General features: G+C 46.9%; 1 protein-coding gene across 2 annotated transcripts; it reads right to left on the bottom strand.

Moving 5' to 3' along the window:
* Positions 1 to 2981: 2981 nt before the first annotated feature.
* Positions 2982 to 9760, bottom strand: PSMB4 (proteasome 20S subunit beta 4). 2 transcript variants are annotated; one of them, XM_074938699.1, is made up of 8 exons: positions 9738 to 9760; positions 9598 to 9623; positions 8753 to 8959; positions 6306 to 6452; positions 5182 to 5263; positions 4850 to 4966; positions 3721 to 3809; positions 2982 to 3137 (listed from the first exon to the last, which is right to left on the bottom strand). In XM_074938699.1, exons 1-8 carry the CDS (start codon positions 9741 to 9743, stop codon positions 3125 to 3127), a joined length of 687 nt encoding a protein of 228 aa, XP_074794800.1. In that variant the 5' UTR covers positions 9744 to 9760; the 3' UTR covers positions 2982 to 3124. The 2 variants fall into 2 exon arrangements, with proteins under 2 accessions (XP_074794800.1, XP_074794799.1); XM_074938698.1 differs by having other exon boundaries at positions 9598 to 9743.
* Between the last annotated feature and the right edge of the window lie 1675 nt (positions 9761 to 11435).

Genomic DNA, 11435 nt, shown 5'->3' with positions numbered 1-11435 from the left:
ATGATGTTCATACCAAGTTGTATCCTACTGTGTCACCTACTATTATGATGAGGCCATTTGATTACAGAACTCTTTAAAACTCCTAATTTCAAATGGTTTAAGTTCCTTCACTGTAATCACTGTTGAGGTGAGGTTCTCTTTCAAGGGCTTCATCCAAGTCCTTTTAGAATTTGATGTAAGCAGGACCTCTGGTTAAACCAGTGAATGGTAAGAGCTGTAAGACTGTCAAAGATCAGCCATATACATAATCATTTGTGAAAGTATAAATGTGTCAGACCATCTATTTAACTGAATGAACTGGTATTTTAACTCTTTGGAGGTAATATCTTTTTGTTTCTTAAGACATCTATAAGCTAAATAGCAAAGGTAGTTTGTTTTTACTGTTTACAAATGGTCAGTAAAGCATTAGGTCTGTGACCAGAGCGCAGGCTTAGGAGCCAGCAACTTAAGTTCTAATCCTGACTCCGCGTTGATATTATGTAGCCCTGGCCAAGTCACAGGAGTCTAAAGTTAGGCATCCAAATCCCTGTTCAACTTAAAGCACCTGTTTGAAAACTTGAAATCCGTAACCTCTTGGTATCAAGTTTTTCCAATCTGCACCATGGAGAAGATATGAAGTATCTGCCTCTCAGGACAAGGACATTGGATTACTTAATATGCTTTAAATACAAGCCTGCTCATAAAACACTCACTTGTGAGTGGTCTTTGCAAGTCTAATTTTCCTGGGTAGTGCTTAAATAGGAGGGCAATAGGCACAGTAGTCAACAATGAAACTGATGGTCCCATGGATGTTTTTCCCTTCTGGAATTACTTGTGAGGAAAGGTTGGAGCCCTGTGTTATTACTTAGCTGATGTCATTTAGCACTTGCTCCATTTTCCTCCAGGGCAGATTGGAAGAGGCCCTGGAGGTTTTTCGCCTTCTTCTGTAGCATGGGGCACGGGTCACTTGCTGGAGGATTCTCTGCTCCTTGAAGTCTTTAAACCACAATTTGAGGACTTCAATAGCTCAGACATAGGTGAGAGGTTTTTCGGAGGAGTGGGTGGGTGAGATTCTGTGGCCTGCGTTGTGCAGGAGGTCGGACTAGATGATCATAATGGTCCCTTCTGACCTTAGTATCTATGAATCTATATGGTGTTATTAAAAATTGTGTTTTCATTGCACCTGGGATTGGATTAAAAGGTGAGCTAAAAGTTTTTACCTATCACGATACAAATTCATGGCCCGTTTTCTCCATCAGTTGTTGGTATTCCAGGCTGTTGGGGCTGCCCATGTTTTTGAGTAGTTGTCACAACTCTAAGTGTGCACCTCTATTAAATGACTGTTGACATTTTTCTGAAATGCATTTCAGTCCAGCTTCAAGATACATTGAAAGGCTGTTCATGCCTACAACCATGTAGCTCTTAATTTTGCCAGGCTTACAGTCATGCCAAGTCATTCCAAACTGACGCTACACTAACGCTTTGCAGAGTGCTTATAGAGTAAGTTGCAAAGCCGAGCACATGGGAAGCAAAGAGACTGCATCTCAAAACAGTTTTATTTTCCCAAGTGTCAGTTTTTATTAATACTTCAGCTGTTAGCATGTAACAAGTTGTGTAAGTGCAATGCTGGCCTAGTAATAAGATCTCATTACAGCTGCTAAACTCTCGTGGAGAATGGTGGGCAGGAAAGGGAGAACACTGCACTTTTTGGTTAGAATGACCAGGCTTGGGAATAAGTGATGTAACAGTGAGGTTTTGCTCTGTATCACCTCATGGTGTTAAATCATGTAACTGAATTGCCAGATACTGGAGTAGGATATCATCACACCTAGTTCCATAGTAAATAAGCAGGAAACGCTGGAGATCAGCAGCTCCAGAGCAAAACAGATGAGGCAACTGTGAACTCATCTATCTGAAATGAAGGGGGTTCCTGTTGCAAGGGCAGATGAACTTGGCAGGTAAGTAATATTTTCACATGCATTACACTAACCTGAAGCCTTTGCCTTCAACATGTCTCCATCTAAGCACAGACCTGCTACAATTAAAAGCATCCTGCTCAGCCAGTACAGGACTCCATAAAGCAAACTTCGGTCACCCACCCTGAACCACGCTGTCAGTCACTGAAAGGGCAGCAGCAGGTCTGCCTACCTCGATTCAAGTTTGCAACTCCAGTCTTCCACTGCTCCTGGATATTCCAAATGCGATGGCTTGGAAAGATTTCTGTCCTTGGATTAGTGCAATGCCCTCTACAAGGAACTTAAATGGACGCAGAATATAGTTGCCTGCTTACAGTATTCCCTGATGTGAGCATGGTAAGCATGCCCACAATTTAAGACATTTTAGGTAACATCCCTGACCAGTCTCTCTGGGAGCTGGGTACATTCCATGACCTATTTCCAGAAGTGTTTGTACTATTTTAAGTTAATCTGTGTGTATAGCTGGATCACTAGATGAAAGTGCTTTCTAAGCATAGAGGGAGTAGCATGGGGCTTGTACTGACAGAAGCAGGACGAGTGCGAGACAAGATGTCCAACTGCTAGACTTAAAGGCCAGTAAGGGGTGTGTAGAGTAGGAGACCCCCACTGTTGTCCATCCCTCATCTGTTTCTGCATTAGAGGGTCTATATAGCGCCTACGCTGCACCTATGACTAAGGGAATGTCTTATAAATGTGCTATGCTTAGAGGATAGAACAGGTACAGCCTTCTATCAATGATGCTGAAGTCATGGCCAGGCCCCTGACAATTGTGAAAGGTAAGTTTACCAGCACAAACTGGATGCTCCATTAAATCCTGGCCTCTTCCAGAAGAGGCTCATATACATCTGCACCAACCATTAAAAGTAGTTAATTTCTCAGAGGAACATCTGACTCCCTGTGAACCTCAAATACTCTGACCCTTTACTACTTGTTCAGTAAAGCTAAAAATGAGAGGCTTTCTTCTGGTACACCACCAGTTTTAGATGTCCCACGCAGAGTACGTTTTCAAGCTTAAAACACGTAAACTTGTTTCAACATGTTTATTTCATTTACAAAACTTGTATAACTCAGGGTTGCTCAGAGCGCTAAGCTCTGGTAGAAATAGCTGATTTACACTGTGCATATGAAAGGCGATATGGATGCACCAGGCTCAAGCAATTCTTCAGATTTCATTCAAAGCCACTGTAAAGAGATTTTAAAAGGTCAGGTTGTTTGAAGACAAGTCAGTTACACAAGAAGCACACACAAACTAGAGTCAACATCAATAAGCGTGAAAGACAGATTTGGGTATTTTAGGTGTTACACACAGTGCTTGATAAAAGGCAGTTGCCCAAGACAAGTGGAAAACTGGTGAACAGGTAAGTCAGCAGCAGATCTCTTCCCTAGGAACCTTTGTCTAGTAATGGCTTCATATCCTGGCCACAGAAACAAAGCAACCAGATCCAAGATTTAGCCAACCTCAAATACCTTAGAAGCTGTCCCTTGGTGCAGAAAAGAGTTTTCTAGAATAAATGCTTTCCCCCTTCTGGCCAGAACTATGCATTCATGCCCCCAGTTTCTTCCAAGCTATGACACCAAGCAGAAATATTGTTCCAATAGCAGAGCAGCACAACTTTAAAAAAAAAAAAAAAAAAGGCAACCCCCACCACGGGGGCCAGAAGGAGGCTCAACTCCCATGGCAGTTAGAAGCTTGAGGGCAGAAGATGGCCTTCAGTTACAAGACATTTGTCAGTTTGAGTGAAGTGTACAACTTTTGGCAAGTTACCGGATCAGATGTGCTATGTCCCAGTTGGTTTCTACGGACAGAGGTCCTTCCACTTCAACTCCTTTCTCAGTCACTATGGCAAGTTCGTACTAAGGAGGAGATCAACAATTAGAATTTCCAGTAAACCCTAACTAATGCAAATGAAATCTGAGATTGCAAGTGCTTTGACATTGGGTAAATGATAGTTTGCGACCAAAAAATGAATATCTGAAGTTCACCTTTCACTGAAGAAATTTGCTTTAGTATGACTACTCAGTTAGCGTCACATTCAATTACCTTCACCTAGTGCTTTACCTTTCGCCCAGCAAAAGCAGAGGTCACGCACAGCTAACTGAAGGACTAGATTATAACCAAAAGTCTGAGCCCTGACACTCCTTATCTGAAGTCAGTTAGCAGGAGCTACCCACTCTAAGCACCAACGTCAATTCCCAGATCCCAAATGTTCAGAGAAAGGTCAGCTAATTTGGTGTATTTTGCCTACTTAAATATCCTTACAGAAACTTGAGACTACGTTTCTTTGCCAGTTCTGTCTGGTAGTTGGCAAACTGCATTTTGCTGTTGCTAGGGATGGAGGAGCCACTGCAAGTCTTGAAAAGCTGGATTTCCAAGATTAGAGCAGGGAACAAGGACTGAGCTCTCTTCCCACCTTTGCCAACAACCCGTGACGTGGGTAAGTCACATCTCAAACAAATATGCTCCCCATTTCACTACCTCACAAAGGTGCTGTGAGGCTTAGCAGCTCTAAACCACTCTGAAGTCAGGGGAAGGAAGTTGCTATAAGACAGCAGAGTATCATGACTGCAGATTTCAGAGTAACAGCCGTGTTAGTCTGTATTCGCAAAAAGAGAAAGGAGTACTTGTGGCACCTTAGAGACTAACCAATTTATTTGAGCATGAGCTTTCGTGAGCTACAGCTCACTTCATCCGATGAAGTGAGCTGTAGCTCCCGAAAGCTCATGCTCAAATAAATTGGTTAGTCTCTAAGGTGCCACAAGTACTCCTTTTCTTTTTATGACTGAAGATGAATCACACAAACTTAGAGGCTACACTCTGCATGGCAGTTGAGCCAGCACAACAGGTTCTGTAGTTCCTGCAGGATGACCAGGAAACACCAAGGTAGGATACTTACTCTGTTAAATGATCTGGCATCTCTGTAGTACAGGATTTTCATGCAGCGCTCAATCAGGTCCCGGGCCTCGTCCTTCGTCAGGACGGGTTTCTTCTCTAAGACTTCTCTCATTAATGGCTGCATTTAAAAAATACATAAATAAATAAAGCATCTTCCATAACAACTCAGTTCCACGAGGCTGAAGTTGCAGTTAAAGCAAGAGAGCAGCATGCACTAGTCACAGCACGTCATTAGCAGAGAACTCAAGCCTCTGACTCACACGTCCCTGCTCTTGCCACTAACCTGTGCTGCTTCTCTCTACAGTTCCCAGTCCATGTTCTGCCAGCACTTACCTGAGCTAGGTAAGCTCCATAGCCAGTAGCGAGCGTAGGGTCTTCATAGGCAACACCCAACATGTCAACGTACCCTAGAAAACTGAACACAGAATGATGGAGATTTTCATTCCTGGTTGCACAGAAGAAACATCAGCATCTGGGACAATTCCTGGTGGTGTAACCAGCTTACAAAGGAAACTCCAGCACAAGTTGACAAAGCAAACACCCCTCAGGCTAGCCAAGAAAAAGGTGAAGTCCAGCTGATACTCTGGGCACACAGGCAACCAAAGGAAGGAAAGTTCAGGGGCTCATGTTTTAACAGATAGTTCTTTCGAGGGCAAGCATTGAACAAACTTCCAGTCTACTACTCAAAAGAACAGCTTGGGATCAGGGTATTTTCTAGCCTTCAGGTACACGGCTTACTCTTTTTAAAATACCCTCTAGTACTGCCCTCTGTAGCAGACTGCATTAGAGCGGGATGTGTGCTGCTGGACTGAGGGTCAGCTCCTCTGTGAAGTGGTTTAGAAAAAAAGCCATCAGTAAGTATGGAATGGGAGCTCTCTCTCCTAGACAGGCTGTCCCTGAGAAGAAGCAAGGAGAAGGCTGTAAAATGAGTGCCCAAGGGGGGGGAAGTGCATTTGATCTATGGGACACCAAGGGCCACAATGGCAGGAGCATGCAACTGTGTATCAAAAGGCAGGCCTCACCTGCACACACACAGGGGAAGCAATTACACAGTCAGTTGCAACAACTGCATATGCACATTATATAGGCAGTCGTGTGCCCCAGTACTGAAAATCTGCAATGGAAAGGAAAAATAGATCTATGCACCATGATACAAGACAAGATACAGTCTGACCTGAAAGAGGCAGAAAATTAATGCCCCAAGACCTCAGATTAGCTAGTAACAAAAGTTTGATCGGCTAAGACCACATTGTAAAGCATAGGAAAGGGCTTTCAAACATTTTTAGATCTTTCAGATTTACTGTTTGTCCTTGCTTAAATCAAGCCCTGAGCTTTATTCTACCAGGGACTATAAATGACACCAATTTCTATCGTGCGGTGAGTGGATCAAGTCCCTGAAGTGGGCATGTAGCAGAGAAGTTACGCTACACATCCCACATGGTTTGTGCAGGACTCACCTCTCCCCATTGTAAAAGCCTCCAATAACAACAGTATTCCAGAGTGGATTCATCTTGGATCTCCGGCTGTACATGGCTCGGGTCAGCCAGGAGTGAATGGCCTTTGGACTGTAACTGTGACCATCTCCCAACAGCTCCTCATCAATTCTAGTTTAGAGAAGAGTTTTAGACAACTTAGAAAAACCTACCAACCATTTGACATTATTTAGATTTAACCACAGCCCCCACCCCTGCCAGCCAGGCTAGCAATAAGATAATATGCCCTATATACTAAATCCTCGCAGGCTGTTAAAGCAAAAACACATCTCTGCATTCTTACAGCTCATCAGCCATAGATCTAAAGTAAATGAAGGGTAACTGGAGAGACCTGTTGATAGGTCCAGTGAATCTCCAACAAAGGGCCTGTGAGGAGTGATTTGTAGTACAGAAATTGCGATTTCCTTCTTGGGGTGAAGGAGACTGCAGATCAAGAATCAATAGCCCTGTATTAACCTCCAGCTAGTCTGCATGCTCAAAACCAGCTAAGTAGGAGTGGTAGTGGTGGGACCTTATGGGATGGAGACAAGTTTGCACTCTTAGGGACAGATGGACAAAGAGCTCACACTTAAAATGACACACCGGGTTTTAGCATCGCTGGAGCTAATTCATTTTGTAAACACAAGTTTGGGGTATTTGTGTTACTTTCATTTAAAATATTTTGTTTTAGTGTTAATGAAAGATGCTAGACTGGCAAACCCTAGAGAGCATAAGAACGGGCATACTGGGTCAGACCAATGCTCCATCTAGCCCAGTATCCTGTCTTGCAACAGGGGTCAGTGCCAGATGCTTCAGAGGGAATGAATAGAACAGGGCAGTTATTGAGTGACCCATCGACCATCCCAGCTTCTAGCTGTCAAAAGTTTTAGGTACACCCAGAGCATGGGGTTGCATCCCTGACCACCTTGCTTAATAGCTATCAACTTATCTAATTCTGCTTTGATTCTAGTTGTACTTTTAGTCTTCACAACAATCCCTGACAAGATCCGCAAGTTTACTGTGCGTTGTGCGAAGAAGTTCTTCCTTTTGCTTTTAAGCCTACAGCCTATTATTTTCATTGGAAGACCCCTAGTTCTTGTTTTATGTGAAGGGGTAAATAACACTTCCCTATTCATTTTCTTCACACCATTTATGATTTGACAGAACTCTAGCATATTCCCCCTCAGTCATCTCTTTCCCATGGTAAACAGCCCCAGGCTTTTTAATCTCTCCTCCTAAGGAAGCAGTTCCCTGCTCCTAATTATTTTTGTTGCCCTTCTCTGTACTTTTTCCAATTCTCATATCTTTTTTGAGATGGAGCAACCAGAACTGCATGCAGTATTCAAGATGTGGGCGTACCACGATTTATATATTGGCATTATGATATTTTCTGTCTTATCTATTCCAGGGGTCGGCAACCTTTCAGAAGTGGTGCGCCGAGTCTTCATTTATTCACATTAAGGTTTCACGTGCCAGTAATACATTAACGCTTTTTAGAAGGTCTCTCTATAAGTCTATATATTATATAACTAAACTATGTAAAGTAAAGTAACTATGTAAAGTCGTATGTAAAGTAAACAAAGTTTTCAAAATGTTTAAGACGCTTCATTTAAAATTAAATTAAAATGCTGATCTTGCGCCACCGGCCCGCTCAGCCCGCTGCCGGCCTGGGGTTCCGTTCACCTAGGCCAGCCGCAGGCTGAGCTGGGCCTGCGGCCGGGACCCCGGCTGGCAAGGGGCCGGCAGCCAGAACCCCAGACCAGCAGTGGGCTGAGCGGCTCAGCCCGCTCCCGGTCTGGGATTCCGTCCACCGGCTCCTGGCTGCCAGCCCTGCTCAGTCCGCTGCCGGTCTGGGATCCCAGCCCTGCCCACATAGAGTGGGTACCTACCTTCTCCCTGGTTACAGCCCATTCTCTTCCTCTCTCTCTGCACTGAGCTGAGGGTGGGAGTGCACTGAGCACAGGGCTGGGGGTGAAGGAGCAGGCTAGGGGTTGGGGTGTAGGGTCTGGCCAGGAGCTAGAATGAGGCAGGGGACTCAGGGTTGGGGCAGGAGGTTTGGGTGTGGAGTGCTTACCTGGGCAACTCCCATTTGGTGTGAGGGGTGCAGGTGGGAATGGGGGGGGGGTGCAGGAGCTCCCATTTGGTGTGAGGGGTCGGGGTGGGAATGTGGGGGGTGCAAGAATGCTAATGGATTGGCGAGGCATGATTTCCCTTTACAAAAGGTGTGTTGATTAAATCTTCCCCAACATATTGTGTTCATCTATGTATCTGATCATTCTGTTATTTACTACAGTAAAGTCCAGCGAAGCCAAGTCTAGGTATCCACAGCATAGGCAGAACAGTGCAAGCTTGCTCTGCCTGGGAAATGGGGCTCCCTCTAATGCAGAGAGGGAAGGCCTGTTTCCATGGGTCAGCAGAGGAGAAATACTTACACCATCTGGTCAATAACCTGCTTGAGGTACTGGAAATCAGCGTAGTCCCCAGATGCGCCGAGCACAGTGTTATCATTCACTTTCATGATCCTGGAAATGTTACGAAACCGGGCCAGAGAGCCGTAGGAGCCCAGCATGTCTGCAGCGATGATCACACCACCGTCAAACTTCACTCCCAGCACCGAGGTGCCTGTCACCATGGGATTCCTGGGGAGACAAGCAAAACCATCAGCACTCCCCGCGTTGGACAGCCAACAGCAACATTACTCCTCTAACGGCCCTTACTCCTCTCCCGAGCCTGACTCAAGGATACAGACTGTAATTCTGCTCCAGATGAACCCAACAGCCACACCTTCCCCTCCCCAATGGGGGTTGGGCCAGGGGCTGCTGATTACACGGGGATCAATGGGTCACAGAGCACGATGGCAGGGCAGCACAGGCACGTACAATAGGGGCTGTGGAAACACCAGCCTCCAGGGACCCTGGGGGCGGGGGGGGCAACCCTGTTCACCCCTTTCCCGGAAGACCCCAGCGTTGTCCCCTCCTTAGCAAAAGAAAGCAATTCACCTGGGTCTGCCAGGCTTTCAGCCATCTCCCCCAAATCTCTCCCTTCCCCACAGGGCCACGCGGGTGGGGCTCGCCCAGCCGCCGTCCCCTTCCCCAGGCCCTCCCCAGTCTCCCCCCAGGCCCTTGTCCTCCCCTCCCCCAGCCCAGCCCAGCCCTCCCCTCCCCCAGCCAGGCCCCCTCCTCCCCACCTCTCTCAGCCCCGCGCCCCCCCCCGGCTCCGCTCCCCCCGCCCGGCATGAGGCCGCGGCCCGAACCGAAAGCGGCTCCCGGTCACTCACTGGGTCCGCGTGAGGGGGCCCCCGGCCCCGGCCAGGAGCTCCGCGCCCGGGCCGGCCGCGCTGGGGCAGGGCAGGCTGTACAGCTCCCCCGGGGCCGGGCCGCCGGCCCAGAACGGCAGCGGCAGCCGCATCCCCCCGGCTTCCATCTTAGTCACTCCGGCGCGGACTGAGTCTGTGCAAGGCGCAGGCGCAGCAGTCACTGTCCCCTCCCGCGCGCCGAACGCCGGACGCCGCCATCTTGAGCGTGGCCCCTACAGAAACCAGGCGAGTCCCATAGGGCGCCATCTTGGGTGCGGCGTGGGTGGGGACCGGCTCCCAGCTCCTCCTCCGAGGGCCTATGGGTGCAACCACCTTGAGCGAGGCCCTGATAGCAATAACCGCCCTGAAACAGCGACTCTTGGAGCTGTGACCTGCCCTCATTCAGCGCTCTGGTGTGTTAACTCTGAACCCTACTGATGGCACTTTGCATGGAAAATGGGTTTCAGAGTAACAGCCGTGTTAGTCTGTATTCGCAAAAAGAAAAAAGAAAAGGAGTACTTGTGGCACCTTAGAGACTAACCAGTTTATTTGAGCATGAGCTTTCGTGAGCTACAGCTCACTTCATCGGATGCATAGCATATTGTGGAAACTGCAGAAGACATTATATACACACAGAGACCATGAAACAAAACTTCCTCCCACCCCACTGTCCTGCTCGTAACAGCTTATCTAAAGTGATCATCAAGGGAGGGCCATTTCCAGCACAAATCCAGGTTTTCTCACCCTTCCCACCGACCCCCCCCCACAGACACACATACAAACTCACTCTCCTGCTGGTAATAGCCCATCCCTCTTTGAAACCTCTCTTTATAATGCGCATGATAATCAAGGTGGGTCATTTCCAGCACTAATCCAGGTTTTCTCACCACCGCCACCCCCCACACACACACACACACACCCCTCCAAAAACCACACACACAAACTCACTCTCCTGCTGGCAATAGCTCATCTTACAATGTGCACAGCAATAATCCAAGTTTAACCAGAACTTCTTGGGGGGGGGGGTTGTAGGGAAAAAAAAAAACAAAACAAGGGGAGATAGGCTACCTTGCATAATGACTTAGCCACTCCCAGTCTCTATTCAAGCCCAAATTAATAGTATCCAATTTGCAAATGAATTCCAATTCAGCAGTTTCTCGCTGGAGTCTGGATTTGAAGTTTTTTTGCTTTAAGATAGCGACCCTCATGTCTGTGATTGCGTGACCAGAGAGATTGAAGTGTTCTCCGACTGGTTTATGAATGTTATAATTCTTAACATCTGATTTGTGTCCATTTATTCTTTTACATAGAGACTGTCCAGTTTGACCAATGTACATGGCAGAGGGGCATTGCTGGCACATGATGGCATATATCACATTGGTGGATGTGCAGGTGACCGAGCCTCTGATAGTGTGGCTGATGTTGTTAGGCCCTGTGATGGTGTTCCCTGAATAGATATGTGGGCACAGTTGGCAACGGGCTTTGTTGCAAGGATAGGTTCCTGGGTTAGTGGTTCTGTTGTGTGGTATGTGGTTGTTGGTGAGTATTCGCTTCAGGTTGGGGGGCTGTCTGTAGGCAAGGACTGGCCTTTCACCCAAGATTTGTGAGAGTGTTGGGTCATCCTTCAGGATAGGTTGTAGATCCTTAATAATGCGTTGGAGGGGTTTTAGTTGGGGGCTGAAGGTGATGGCTAGTGGCGTTCTGTTATTTTCTTTGTTAGGCCTGTCCTGTAGTAGGTGACTTCTGGGAACTCTTCTGGCTCTATCAATCTGTTTCTTCACTTCCGCAGGTGGGTATTGTAGTTGTAAGAATGCTTGATA

This window comes from Natator depressus, chromosome 24 (assembly GCF_965152275.1).
Source record: "Natator depressus isolate rNatDep1 chromosome 24, rNatDep2.hap1, whole genome shotgun sequence".
NCBI classification, from domain to species: domain Eukaryota; kingdom Metazoa; phylum Chordata; order Testudines; family Cheloniidae; genus Natator; species Natator depressus.
Note: the sequence above shows the minus strand (reverse complement) of the source record. Positions and strands in the feature narration are given on the sequence as shown.

What these genes read in the sequence shown, in the direction of transcription:
- PSMB4 (XM_074938698.1), bottom strand. Translation starts at nt 9,743, where the DNA reads ATGGAAGCCGGGGGGATGCGGCTGCCGCTGCCGTTCTGGGCCGGCGGC. An exon ending in GGCCCCCTCACGCGGACCCA is followed by an intron (nt 8,960 to 9,597) that starts GTGAGTGACCGG and finishes TTGTCTCCCCAG; the next exon opens with GAATCCCATGGTGACAGGCA. An exon ending in CAGGTTATTGACCAGATGGT is followed by an intron (nt 6,453 to 8,752) that starts GTAAGTATTTCT and finishes TCTCTAAACTAG; the next exon opens with AATTGATGAGGAGCTGTTGG.